The sequence below is a fragment of the Heptranchias perlo genome, chromosome 1, assembly GCF_035084215.1.
Source record: "Heptranchias perlo isolate sHepPer1 chromosome 1, sHepPer1.hap1, whole genome shotgun sequence".
Classification (NCBI taxonomy): domain Eukaryota; kingdom Metazoa; phylum Chordata; class Chondrichthyes; order Hexanchiformes; family Hexanchidae; genus Heptranchias; species Heptranchias perlo.
In genome coordinates this window covers 122185521-122200659 of record NC_090325.1, presented here as the reverse complement: position 1 = coordinate 122200659, position 15139 = coordinate 122185521, and the positions used below count along the sequence as shown (strand labels likewise).

General features: G+C 42.0%; 1 protein-coding gene across 6 annotated transcripts in view; it reads right to left on the bottom strand.

The window, feature by feature from the left end:
* Positions 1-15139, bottom strand: part of LOC137342204 (TNFAIP3-interacting protein 1-like) — a 144717-nt gene that overhangs the window by 21887 nt on the left and 107691 nt on the right. For 3 of the 6 annotated variants that reach the window (XM_068006199.1, XM_068006015.1, XM_068006106.1), the window contains one exon: positions 2556-2657. In XM_068006199.1, the coding sequence (XP_067862300.1) occupies positions 2556-2657 (102 nt within the window). Of the gene's footprint in view, positions 1-2555; positions 2658-4096; positions 4292-7659; positions 7820-15139 lie in introns of those variants that run through there. The other 3 variants (XM_068006337.1, XM_068006279.1, XM_068006378.1) reach the window with 3 other exon arrangements.

Sequence of the window (15139 nt, the reverse complement as noted above, 5' to 3'; positions counted from 1 at the left end):
TTATTTGCTCAGTTTAATCCCAACTAGCATGGCATAATATGCTGTCGTTTTAGGCTAGACAAGATCAAATACCTAAAGCAAGGCCTAGAGAAACATTTTAATCTTTAGATTTAAAAAGGCAGTCCATCCAAACCCTTAACCACTCCCTCCATATAAACTCTCGTACTCATATTTACAATCACTCCTTCCACCTTGCCATCTCACGTAGCATCACTACTCCCATCATCTCGATCACAGTCAAGCCAATTTCCGACCAGTCCTTTGTGTCCCTCACTACTCACATCCCCCCATCCCCTTCGAACCCCACTTCCTTCTGTGTCTGCCCCTGAAATAAACTCTCCCTGAAGTCACTTACAACTGCACGTTCAAACCCCCAACTTTCTAGCCTTTGGTCCTCCATTCGCCATTTCAGTTGCCAATTTGCTCAACCACTTCCTCACTTCCAACTTTGATGCCCTTGTCCCCCAGTAAAACTCTTACTCCCTCCCACCTTTGTTGTCCCGGCTGGTACAGCCCCCATCTTCGCTCCCTCAGGTCCATGGGACGCAAACCTGTGTGTATCTGGCGCACAACTGGTTTAGCCACCCATCATCAGATCTAGCTCGACCACATCAAGCACTATTGGGCCCTGCTCTCCTTGGCCAGAACTGCTCACAACTCCAGGATCATCCTGGAATGTAAAGATAACCTCCGGCTTCTTTTCTCCACCACCAACCGTCTCCTTAAACCCTTCTCCCCTGAACTCCAACAACAAGTGCGAGGAGCTCACGGACTTCTTTGTCACTAATATTAAGACCGTCCATTCAGCTGCCTCTGCCAAATCCCACATTTTCCCTTGCCCACTAAACCAAACCTCCCTCAAGATTCCCCCCTGCCCTGTCCCTGAACCCACGTCTTTCTCGAGTTTCTCTCCCATTACCCCTCATGCTCCCTGAGCTCATCTTGTCCATGAGACTCACTTCCTGCTCTCTTGCCCCCATTCCCACTAAATCTCTGACTACCCAACTTCCCTTCCTGGGCCTCCATGCTAGTTGACATCGTAAATGGTTCCCTTTCTTCTCTTTCAAAACTGCTGTCATCACCCCCCTCTGCAGAACACCCACCATTGATCCCTCTGTCCTTGCAAGCTACTGCCCCATCTCCAATCTTCCTTTCCTCTCCAAAGTCCTTGATTGTCCTCCGAAATCTGAGCCCATTTTTGCTGCAACTATGACTTTGTATCTCTCCAATCAGGTTTCTGCCCCTACCACAGCACTGAAACGACTCTAATAAAAATCGCAAATGGCATCCTATGTGACGGTGACCATTGTGCACTATTCCCTCCTCATCCTTCTCGACTTCCCTGCAGCCTTTGACATGGTCAACCATACCATCCTCCTCCAATGCCTCTCCTCTGTTGTCCAGCTGAGCGGGACTATCCTTGCTTGGTTCCACTTTAACTATCCAATCTTAGCCAGCACAAATCCAACAATAGCTTCTCTTCCCGCACCGTTACCTCTGGACTACCCCAAGGATCTATCCTTGGCTCTCTCCTCATTTCTCATCTATATGCTGCCCTTGGCGACATCATTTAAAGACATGACATCAGGTTCCACTTGACCCTTCCGCTGCCTCTGTGTTGTCATACTGCTTGTTCAACAACCATTCCTGGATAAACCACAATTTCCTTCAATTAAACATTGGGAAGACTGAAGGCATCATCCTCGGCTCCCACCACAAACTCCGTACACTTGCCATTGATTCCATTCCCCTCCCCGGCCACTGCCTCAGGTTGAACCAGACTGTTTGCAATCTCAGCGTCCTATATGACCCCAAGCTGAGTTTCCGATCCCATATCCTCTCCATCACAAAGACTACCTACCTCCAACTCTGTAACATCACCCGTCCCTGCCTCAGGCAATCTGCAGCTGAAACCCTCCCTTTGTCACCTCCAGATGCAGCTATTCCAATGTTCTACTTGCCGGACTCCCTCCCTCCATCCTCCATAAACTTTAATTCATCCAAAACTCTGTTGCCCGTATCCTGTCCTGCACCAAGTCCTGCTCATCTATCACCCTGTGCTCGCTGACCTATGCTGACTTCTGGTCCATCAAAACCTCGATTTTAAAATTCTCATCCTTGTGTTCAAATCCCTCCATGGCCTCATCCCTCCCTATCTCTGTAACATTCTCCAGACCTCTGAGAACTCGGCATTCCCCCAACTCTAGCCTCTTGTGCAAATCCCACTCCCTGTGCCCCACAATTAGCAGCTGTACCTTCAGCCACCTGGGCCCTAAGCTCTGAAATTCCCTCCTTAAACTTCTCCACCTCTCCGGCTCCCTCTCGTCCTTTAAGACCCTCCTTAAAACCCATTTCTTTACACAAGCTTTTAGTCATCCCTCCTGATATCTCCATCTTTGGCTTGGCATTGATTTTTGACTGATTACGTGAAGTGCCTTGAAATGTTTTTCTGTTTTAATAGCTTTATGTAAATATAAGTTGTTGTTATTGTTGGAGCCAAAGATGTCATATGAAGAAGAAGCTGGATTACAACTGCAATTTCAAAATTAAAATACCTCTTTTTTCTGATTTTCCAAAGTCTTAATCCGTCTTTCAAACGCTTCTTTCCCATCTGTGGAAAGTTTCCTCTGGTTTTCGATTTCCATTCCAGTCACATTCTACCAAGAGAAAAGACAGACAAGACTTCTCACTCTCCCATTTCTCATTTACCCTTCTCGCTCTGAACTTTGTGGCACACACATACATGTTAAATGGTTTTAACGTTCATAATCTAAATTGCTTTCACCTGTGGGCAACTTTGAATTGAAAAGTAGTTCACTTATTTAATTGAAGACAAGGCTTTATTGGTATATTTTCAGAAAATCAAACATTATAAAGAATTATGATTGGTTTCCACTTCCTTTTGTTTTTCCTGTCCATTTATTCAATATTTTGTTCAAGCAGTGAATGATGATAGTACCAGAGAAAGCGACTTGGAGTGGTTATTATGCCTATCAATGTTAATAGCAATATCTACTGATGCTAATTTAGCTTGTTCATACTGGCAGGCTCATTAATTCACACTCAGCCAAATCCCTTGAAAAGGCCATTAACATTCTCAATGTTTAAACACATATTCGGAAAAATATGATCTCCACCCCAACCACTCAATTACACTTCCCAGCCCCATGTTTGATGATATAATTAACGGTTCCCTTCACTGTGGCTCTGTCCCTCTCCTTTTTCTAAATCTCTGTCAACACCTCCCTCTTCAAAAGGCTCACCTTCGATCTTTGCATTCTGTTCACTTATGACCCTATCTCTAACCTCCCTCTCCTCTCCAAAACCATTTGATGTGTTATCATTTCCAGCCCTACGTCCACTTCTCCGACAACGCCTTATTTGAACCTCATCAGTCCAGTCTCTGATCATTGGTGCATTATCCTTCCATGTCTTCCTTGACTTCTCTGCAATGTTACCATTCCATCAGAACATCCTCATGTGATTCCATCCACCCCATACTCACTAATCTACACTGGTGCTGCATTGGTATTGAAATCCTCGTCCCTCCGCAGCCTTTCCTCACCTGACCGCTACACTTACAACCCCTCCCATGCTCACTGGTCTTCTGACTCTGCCCCTCTCTGATTTCCCCACACACCTCTATTCCACGTTGGCAGAAGCTTCAGTCATTTCAGCCCTACTCTCTAGAACAACCTTACTAAATTGCTCCACCACTATCTATAAGGGTTCAGTATCTGTTCTTTTTCTCTCCATTTCTCTGTGGAAATTCAAGTTCATAGAATCTTACAGCCTGTCGTGCCTGTGCCAGCTCTTTAAAAAAGCTGTCCAATTTAATTTAGGTTGTTCTTGTTACTAAAAACTTTCCACCATTTTCCTTCTTAAAAAAACAACTAACTGGTACACAGCACAGTAAGAACAAGGGAGCAGCTACATGCAGCCTTATAATTTCTGTCCTTTTGTAGAAAAGAGAAAAAAACGAATCCAGTATTATTTTGATGCTGCACTCCTCTAAGGGTTAATTACAGACCCTTTCAGACCCAGGTGTACAAACAGTAGCAGATAAAAGAGATACTGTAGCTTTAAGACACTTTACCTCCTTAATCTGAGTTCACACACCTTTATAGAATCTCTTCTCCTTTCTTCATCCGAAGCTCTTTGTTTATTTACCATAACTTTTTGGGATTTTCAAAGTGAAGACAAAATATCTGTGTATTCCCAGCACCAAAGGATGAGTACAGTGCTCTGATTCAAATCTGTTCTCATACCCAGGCTTTTAAATGATCCCAGTTCCTTTATCATTTTTAGAACCACGCCAAATTACATATAGAGACACTTCAACATTTTTGATCAATGACAGTTGATATGAAAGAGGACAGGGCTTCCCATTATGTTGCAAACTTGTTTAGTCTCGTTCGAATGATTACGGCATTAAACACAATCAGCCAACAGCTGGAAATGGAAATAGCTGTAAAACCAGTTGTCAGCAGGAAAGAAAAGATGGCCAAGTAGGATAGCTGCACAAAGTGGGATGGGCTGAACTTCAACTCATGAAGGTCAAAACAATAAAGGACACTTATTTAATCTGGTAGGCTCCATTACAGAATGCGATCCTCCCTGCTCAATTTTGCTCTATGCATCAGTCCAGTCGATTATTTAATGCCCAAAGGCAAATGAGGACGATCTGAAGATCTGCCCTTTTGCCTTTAAACACCATCCCCTTTGAGTAGAACAGGAAGAGTCAGCGTGATTGGTTCTGCTGGTATAAGGCTGTAAGGATGTGCTCAGCTCCAGTTGTGATCAACAGCACTTGAGGGTGTTGTGAATAGTCGAGTAAGCCAAGTGTAATTTGAATCTCTTTTCACTGATAATATAACTAACAATTATTTCTGTAACGTACATACATTAAGGGGGCGGGCGGGGGAGTTTCATGCGGACACAGAGCCTCTCTAAACGCAAGAGTGGGTTGGAAACTATAATGCAACACTATTGCCCTGAAAATGCAAGATTTGTCTGCTGGCGGGGAGCCTCACTCGATGGGAGTGCTGATCTGAGATTCGGCCACAGAGGTCAGTGTGGCTGATACACGGTGGACCTGATTTTCCAGTCATTATAATCCATGACCAGAAAATCCTTAACCTCATAAAATTACCCCAATATATGTAAAAATGACGCACAGAGGACACTAATAAAATCAATACCAATTGATTTTAATACCAATTGATTTTAATGAGCAAGGAACACCCTTCCATAACTCAGATGTGACTAATGAGTGAGTTATGAAGATTTCCTCACTTATGGAGTGATCTGGAAATTCCACTGTTTCTCACTGTGAATGTCATTTATACAAAAGAAGGGACCCTTTTTTAAACAGATTTATTATTCACAATGTTTTAATGCCGATTATTAGGCACATTGAAGCTACTGAAACACACTGCTGTCTCTTTCTTCCCCTCTTCTCCTCAAGAGAAATGCCACTCTAGCCTCTTCTACCCTATATAGTCAGCTGTAAATTTGCTAGTACCAATCCAAAGCACTTGAATTATGACAGCTGTTTTTAAGACTCCACTGTGTTGAAACATATGGCCCAAATGGGAATCCCATCACTCTATCATCACAGCATGGCGATGACATTATGCAGTGGGTTACTAGCTACAAAAGTTTACACCTTCATCAGAAATTCCTCTCCTCACAAGTTTCGTGGAGTATTAACCTGTTTAAAACAAATAGATTAGCAATCCTGCTGGAACAGGGAGAGAGGAATTTCAGACGAATGTGTTGTGTGTTCATCTGTTAGTATCGCACGTGTAATTTCAGTGCGCATGGATATATCTGGAGTAACAATGGGCCAGAAATCGCTCCCAAAATAACAGAGGAGCTCAATAGCGCTCTTCATTTTTAGTGGCGGCTTGAAGAAGCAAGTTCCCACGTTTGCACATGTGCAGTAAAACATGGAAATCCGGAACTTGCTCCTAGTGGTTCGCTGGTGACCTGACGGCTTTGAATTAAAGGGCCATCGCACGCTGCAATCAGAGAAATCATTGAAAAATCGCAAACTTGCTTATCTGCCCAGCTGGAAAGTAACTAATTATGCCACCAAACAGGTATGCTTACAAATACCAGGTGTAAGCTAAGTTTTAACAGTCTTAATGACAACTAAAAATTAACTTTTAAAAATGTGGAGTCTCACATTACTCCTTATTTTAATAGTTTTTGGTCAATAAAAAGTTTTTTAAATTAAAAAATTATTCTTTTTTACTTTTCCCTTCTGTCTCTTTAATTTAATTCAATTATTTATTTGGCTTATTAATATTTATTTTTATTTACAATGACATACAGAATACTAACTTTAAATGAATGAAGTCTGCTTGCTTGTTTGAGCAATGCAGGCTGATTCTCTCCCTGATAGATTTTGTCGGTGTGTCTTCTCCTCACAGACTTTTCCAGCCGTGCAGCAACTCACGCTGCTTAGAGGCTGGGTTAATAGCGCACAATTTTTTTAAAAGTTCAAATTCAAGCAGTTCGACGTCACAGCACCCGCAGTAAGTATTTTCGTTAATTTAATTCGCAGGAACTGCAGTGAGCATTGCCTCGCTGCTTGGAGTGATTTCTGGCCCATTGATTTATCTGACATGATTTATCAAAACACTTGTCCTGTGAAAGCAAATTCTGGATACAATCAGAGAATTATAATACTGAAAAATATCAAATACCAATTTGTTCCTGATTTCTAGTGCAGTCATTCTTGCTTTATGTCATTTTAATTCGAATCAACTTTTTTTGACCTGGCTTCAGAGGACAGATTTAATTGGAACTGGTGTCTTGAACAAATACTTCACTTTTAGAATTACCACCAGTCTGGTTTTTAACCAGAAAGTCTGGTTTTTGAGTGGGCTATCCAGAAATTCTAAAATGTATACCAGACACCAAAATTCTGATTTTCAAAATAGCACCCCCATTTTAAAAAATTTATATTTCTGCATCTTATGATGTGGAGGTCCTGTTATTGAGTTAAGAACGTGTTGAATTATTTTTTTCGTCAGTAGCAAAACAAACATCAGAATTCATGCCAAGATTCCACCCTCCTGACCCCACCCTTTTTTTCAGTTCTGGACTTGGCACTAGGCCACAGCCTTGTTCCTTTTACATTATGATGTCGCGAACCGACTCCCAGAAGCACTTACATATACGGGAGTTTGTACATATACGTGCTTGAAATGAAGCAGAAAGCTTCCCGGCTCTGTGTCCTGCTCTCCTGCTTGTAAACGCAGAAACCCCTGGTTCACATTACATGCACTTATCATCATCAGAATTCCTACAGTTACCTGAGGTCTTTTCTCACAACTAAACTGAAATGAGCTGCTGTGAGTAGAAGCAGCAATAGCTTTGCCAGACGATGTTCCTATGTTCCTAAGTGCTCTTTCTCGTCGAACCTGTGCAGCTTTGCAAGCAAATTGTTTGCAACCAGTTTCACACATGCACCACCGTAACACAATAGTTTGACAATGAATATGCACCACTTCAAACAGCTTCCAACCTCCAAACCGAGCAGCAGTGCAACTTAAACCAATTTGTTTTTAAAGTATACGTACAGCTAATTTTTTCAAAAATGAAATAAAACAGGTTCCACATTTGCTAACATGGTAAATTGTACCTTACCAACACGTGATTTCATTGGAAGGTGCAAAAAATGCTCCAATTTTTTTTGTTGTTCTCTGTAAACCTATTAATGAAAAATTCAGCTCAAACACCATTGCGTGGGTTGAACAGGATTATCTATGCTGCATCCTCTCACATATGAAACAGCAGGTGATTAGATTTTGATGCTGCCCTCTAATGGAGCTTTGCTTCCGGGCTTCACTTTAGTTTGGGTTTTATGCCAACTCACCTGAATTAGAAGCACACCGTCTACTTTTAAAGGATGGTGTCATCCAGGTAAGTTATTCCTTTGGGTGGACTCAGATCCCAGCAATGTGGTTTTATTCTTAGAAGTTGTTTTAATTGTAGTTTTAGTCTGGTACCTGGACTTCAGGTTTTATTCTTATTTCTTTATAGTCTTCAGAAGAAATTTCAGGGCCAGTTTTAAGAATACATACTCCTGGTAGGGAGTGTCACCCACTAGGAAATCATGGGCATGTTTCCTACAGTTTCCATTCACAATGTTGGGAAATCATGTGGGCCATCCTTTAATTATTTGCTATGTGCACCCTTCAACACTGAAGATCCCCTCCCAGGAATATGATTTCATAAAATTGTCCCTTTAGTCTCAGTCCTGCTGTAGTCTTTGCTTCCCAAATTTTAGTCAGATATTAATTCCAAAGTTAGGCAAAAAAATGTAGTCAAAAATGTAATTGTTGCTTTCTGTATTTTCATTCTATTTTTTCAGGAATTTTTTTCAAAAGTTACATTTCAAAAAAATGTCTCAATTGTTTCACTTTCCACACAACTCATAAGGCCACAAGAAGCATTGAAAAATAATAAACGGTGCTCCACTGAAGAGCCATCATGGAGGAAGATTTCATTTGTTTGATATTTGTAGTGAAATCGTGACTGTGTATAAAAAAAACACTTCTAAAATATTGCTACAAACAGTCACCAAACAAAACCTTGGGAGCTGTGGCAATCACGGAAAGTTCACGCTGTGACGGAGGGTTTGCTGCAGATGTCTTTATGGCAATTTTTCATGTTTTTTTTAAATCTCAAGCTAATTGAGTTATTGTGACATGCTGAGATTATAGACACATTAAAAAAATGTATTTTAAAAGTCTCCTACCCTTGTCAGCAGGATTATATTTTTAAGGCCAAGGGGAGATGTTTTATGATATCAGGAGGAGTGCCAAAGTAAATGTACTCACCTTTATTTTACTATTGGGACATAGTTCATTTGGCACAAACCAAATGTGGGAGCTGCAGCACCCTCGGGGATGTAGAATATAGAGCGTGGAGGCAAATCTTTTCCCTTTTTCTATTCACTGTTTCATTGTAGGCCATGTTTGTTTTGTGGGGCACATAAGCAGCTTGCACTGTGACACATAAGTGTTGAAAGGTATGCTCTGAACTAACACTGCCACCTGAAGCCAGGCATGTGCTGTGGTAGAATGCACTCGCACAAGGAGGGATATGAACTGGCTACAGGGGTGGCTGTCTGGGTCTTCTGCCAAGTTCTAACATCTGGATATCTCATGTATGCTTTCAGGAGAAGGCTGCACATAACCATTGGGAGTGCAGTCATGCTGGCAGCGGTCCTACAAATTTGAAAGAGCTGTACAGATTTGTGGAGATAGCTTACTTTTGGGCTGGAGTCTGGGAGAGGAATAGGGGAGAGAGGAATTGGAGGTGTGCGCCACCCTTTGTTAGTCTTACTGTAACTCTTACTCATTATCTCACTCAATAGCACAGAGACGTACAGTAACATGGTACATAAGGGGTCGGATCTTGCTGGAGCAGGGCATCTCATGGCGAGCGCCTTCAGTTAGACATTTTTCTGCACCCAACAGCTCAAAAAATTCTAGCGCTGTAACTTGCTGAAAGTGCGAGCTGGTAACAGTGAGGGCAACGAGGCATCTGGGACATCAGTGAATGGTGGGACCAACGGGGTATCTCTTTAACCAATGAGATTTAAGGTATGAGAAAGAAACAGAGGAAGGACTGAGGAGGAGGGTGAATTAGAGGGGGTGAATTCAATGTCAAATCAGAAAGAGAAATAAAGAAAGGGAAAGAAAGATTGGATTAAGAGAGAGAGAAAAAAGAGACAGAAAGGAAAAGTAAGAAAAACATTTTTAAATGTAAAATTTGACATTTTAAAAATTTCTAACAACAATTTACCACCTGAAGGGATGAGACTCCACAGTTTAAATTGTTCAGTTTCTGTGCCAGAGAAGTTGATTGACACTACATTAACAATTATCCTGTCATTAAAAAGGTTCTCAGGCTTTTAATTACCAGACTTAACTTTCAGTGGCAAGATTAAAAGGGGCAATTAATCTGCAAATCCAGCAAGTTCTTAAAAATAATGGGGAGGCTAAGGGCAAAGCAAATGGCAGAGCGGCGTAAATCGACCAGCAAGTTCTGGAGACTCGCAACTCAAGGTTTATTTCTTAATCCCCTGAACTTGCTGACCGATTTGTACATAATGCCTCAGGTGTTGCCACAACTGCAATTTGTGGTACACTCACGAACTGTTCTTCCACACCATCAATTTTTGTTGCAACTTCAATTGCAGCAGCAAGCAACAATATTGGGAGGAAGTTTTGTGAAAAAAATACATAATTATGCAAAAATGGCAGCCTCCATAGCAACAGAAACTAATACAGGGAGGAAGATGCCAAGAAACATCAATGCTTCTTCTTCTTCAAACAATTTTAGTATTAATTTTTCCAATGGAAAAGTAGCTTTAAGAATCCAACTTCAGCCGGTCAGGCCAGTGGATTAGTTATGCAGCCATTTTACACGGGTGAGGAGGGCGCTGGGTATAGAGCTAGTCTGAAGAACATGAAATTTGACATGGGACCATAATTAGCATCCTACAAAGGCCAACAGCCCAGCTTCCCTTAGCCTTATATTTTGCTTTGATTTCCCCGATTTTCATTGTTCCACTGTGCCTCAGCTGCCTAGGCCCTAAGCTCTGGAATTCCCCTCCCTAAACCTCTCCACTTCTCTCTTCTCCTTTAAGATACTCCATAAAGCCTACCTCTTTGATCAAGCTGTCCTAATATCTCCTCATGTGGCTCATGTCAAATTTTGTTTGATAACGCTCCTGTGAAGCACCTTGGGGACGTTTTACTACATTAAAAGGCACTATGTAAAAGCAAGTTGTTGTTGATGTTGTTGTGAAATATAGCTGAACTCATGACCAGCACCTGCCCTGGCATGTCTCCGAGCCGCCAGCAGAACCTCTCAAAATAGGAGCTTTTTAATGTTATTCTTGCACCACCCTCCTAGCAAAGGCTGCTGTTTTGATTCTCAAACACAGGAAAACAAAATCCCAGCTGAGCACATAGCAACACTGGCTAATGCTGAAAACAATGCCAAAATAGAGGCCAATTCCCATGGGATCCTGAAGCTACAGGTTGACAGGATTACAACTGATCAGGTCTGTGGCAAAGGAAGCTGTTAGAATTAATGTTTAAAATCAAATTTAACCCGATCCATGGATTGGATCAACTGTGGAATAGATACATTGAAAGCTAAAAAGCATTCATTCTACACTTACTCATTATTCTTTGCAAATGATTTTACATGATAATGAGCCTCCTTCTTTAATCTAGTTGAATGTATAGGTTTAGTTAGGAAACATGGATATCAAACATTTCTTTAATTAAACCTCATTTCACAGAGAAAAAAACCTTCCAACTCTATAGATATATTTTTCCCGATAAAAAATGTTTTAAATAGAAATGAAGACAAACTAAATACAGAAAAACCGGAAAAATACTGTTGTTTTTGCAGTAATAATAGCCGCTACTGCAGCTGGAGGGAGGGGTTGTGCTCCAGTAAGGTCCATGTGGGACAGTATTTCAGGTACCAACTCTGTTGATTTCATTTTGAAAGTAGCCGGTGCACAAGAGAACACGCACTGACAGATCGAAGTCCAGGATTACCATGATGTGCCATGATACATGACCTTCAGTGATATAATAGTACGTGTGCAAAAAGAGTCTTCGAGTCCAACATCAATTCCTCAGCAGTGTCATAAAATGAAAATCATTTCATCTAAATCAGAGTGAGGGGGGAATGGGCCCTTCACTCATTAGCACTCTCTACAGTTATTACTTCCCACTGCACAGTTAATAATGGTGCTTTAGGTGAAGCTGAGTGTCATTACACTGTACGAGCAGATAACAAGTGCATAGCTTCTCTATTACTCTGTACCACAGCAGAAACTCAAATAAACTAACAATGCCATAGCAAGTGGGAATCAATCATAGCAACAGACTTAGCAACTAAGGGGTTAATTTTCAACTGCCAACTGCCCGTTTCTTGCCTGAAAAATGGGCAGCTAGCAATTGAAAATATAGGGGGGCGCCTCAGCCATTCCCAAGGCCCATCTGATGCAATTTTCAGGTGGGCCTGTAAATGGGCAAGCATCCTGCACACCTGAAACAGGCTTAAGCTGCTTAAATATGTAAATCGGGGTCAGACTCCGATTGCAATTTTTCAGGTACAAATCAGCAGGGCATGAGCCGTGCACGCTCTGCCCATTTGTATCAAACATTCTCGAGCCGTATGTAACTGGAGGGATAGATTTCTCGAGTAGTATGTAACTGATCCGACAAGGGGGCAAGCAACCTTGGATCTGGTCCTGTGTAATGAGCCAGGATTAATTAATAATGTCCTAGTTAAGGATCCCCTTGGAATGAGTGACCATAACATGGTTACATTCCATATCCAATTAGAGGGTGAGAAGGTTGGTTCTCAAACAAGCGTACTGAGCTTGAATAAAGGAGACTATGATGGTATGAAAGCGGAATTGATTAAAGTGGACTGGGAAAATAGATTAAAGGGTAAGACAGTACATGAGCAGTGGTGTTCATTTAAGGAGTTATTTTACAACTTTCAAAAAATATATATTCCACTGAGGAAAAAAGGGTGTAAAAGAAATGACAGCCATCTGTGGCTAAGTAAAGAAATTAAGGATAGTATCCGACTAAAAACAAGGACATATATGGTAGCCAAACTTAGTGGGAGGATAGAAGATTGGGAAGTCTTCAAAAGACAGCAAAAAGTAACGAAAGGATTGATTAAGAAAGGGAAGATAGATTATGAAAATAAATTAGCAAAAAATATAAAAACAGATAGCAAGAGTTTCTATAGTTATATAAAAAGAAAAAGGGTGGCTATGGCAAATGTAGGTCCCTTAGAGGATGAGACCGGGAAATTAATGGTGGGAAACATGGAGATGGCAAAAATGCTGAACAAATATTTTGTTTCAGTCTTTACGGTAGAGGACACTAAGAACATCCCAACACTGGACAAGCAGGGGGCTCTAGGCAGGGAGGAGCTAAATACGATTAAAATCACTCAGGAGATGGTACTCAGTAAAATAATGGGACTCAAGGCGGATAAATCCCCTGGACCTGATGGCTTCCATCCTAGGGTCTTGAGGGAAGTGGCAGTAGGGATTGTGGATGCTTTGGTGATAGTTTTCCAAAATTCCCTGGACTCAGGAGAGGTCCCGGCAGATTGGAAAACTGCTAATGTAACACCGTTATTTAAAAAGGGTAGTAGGCAGAAGGCTGGAAATTATAGGCCAGTTAGCTTAACATCTGTGGTGGGTAAAATTTTGGAGTCTATTATTAAGGAGACAGTAGCAGAACATTTGGATAAACATAATTTAATAGGACAAAGTCAGCATGGCTTTACGAAGGGGAAGTCATGTCTGACAAATTTTCTTGAGTTCTTTGAGGACATAACGTACAGGGTGGATAAAGGGGAACCAATGGACGTAGTGTATTTAGACTTCCAGAAGGCATTCGACAAGGTGCCACATAAAAGATTATTGCTCAAGATAAAGAATCACTGGATTGGGGGTAATATTCTGGCATGGGTGGAGGATTGGTTGTCTAACAGGAAGCAGAGAGTTGGGATAAATGGTTCATTCTCGGACTGGCAACCAGTAGCCAGTGGTGTTCCGCAGGGGTCGGTGCTGGGTCCCCAACTCTTTACAAACTATAGTAACGATTTGGAGGAGGGGACCGAGTGTAACGTATCAAAGTTTGCAGATGATACAAAGATGGGAGGGAAAGTAGAGAATGAGGAGGACATAAAAAACCTACAAGGGGATATAGACAGGCTGGGTGAGTGGGCAGAGATTTGGCAGATGCAATACAATATTGGAAAATGTGAGGTTATGCACTTTGGCAGGAAAAATCAGAGAGCAAGTTATTATCTTGATGGCAAGAGACTGGAAAGTACTGCAGTACAAAGGGATCTGGGGGTCCTAGTGCAAGAAAATCAAAAAGTTAGTATGCAGGTGCAGCAGGTGATCAAGAAGGCCAACGGAATGTTGGCTTTTATTGCTAGGGGGATAGAATATATAAACAGGGAGGTATTGCTGCAGTTATATAAGGTATTGGTGAGACCGCACCTGGAATACTGCATACAGTTTTGGTCTCCATACTTAAGAAAAGACATACGTGCTCTCGAGGCAGTACAAAGAAGGTTCACTCGGTTAATCCCGGGGATGAGGGGGCGGACATATGAGGAGAGGTTGAGTAGATTGGGACTCTACTCATTGGAGTTCAGAAGAATGAGAGGCGATCTTATTGAAATATATAAGATTGTGAAGGGGCTTGATCGGGTGGATGCTGTGAGGATGTTCCCTAGGATGGGTGAAACTAGAACTAGGGGGCATAATCTTAGAATAAGGGGCTGCTCTTTCAAAACTGAGATGAGGGGAAACTTTTTCACTCAGAGCGTGGTAGGTCTGTGGAATTTGCTGCCCCAGGAAGCTGTGGAAGCTACATCATTGAATAAATTGAAAACAGAAATGGACAGTTTCCTAGAAGTAAAGGGAATTAGGGGTTACGGGGAGCGGGCAGGAAATTGGACATGAATTTAGATTTGAGGTTAGGATCAGATCAGCCACGATCTTATTAAATGGCGGAGCAGGCTCGAAGGGCCGATTGGCCTACTCCTGCTCCTATTTCTTATGCTCTTATGTTCTTATTCAATGGCCTAACCAGTGGTCCTTAAAGGGATTGCTGGAGGCATTCAAAAAATGGCCCAGGAAGCTTTCTGGGTTTTTTTATAGGCCCAAGAGGGGCAGGAGTGTTACTCCTGGGCCACCTAAAAAACTCTGTCTTGCTGCCAGCCATTCAAGGCCTTCTCTGGGATTTCCTCCTTCCCCCCTTCCCCAGGCCTGACATGCCAGCCAGCTCAGTATGCGAAGCTGGCTGATTTCCCACCCAACCCAGAACCAGTGAGCTGCAGCGGGGCACACGCAGATTAGAGGCGGCATGCTAATGAGGCCCATGCCTCAAAAAGGCTCGGGCCTCAAATTGGTACGATGAAGCAGGCAGAGAACTGCTTCGCCAACTTTGTGCCCGTTTCGGGCGCAACTTCAAAATCGCCCCGAGTGCAATTAACAACATTGATAACCAAACTAAAGACTACACCTGACATCTGACTGCATTAACTC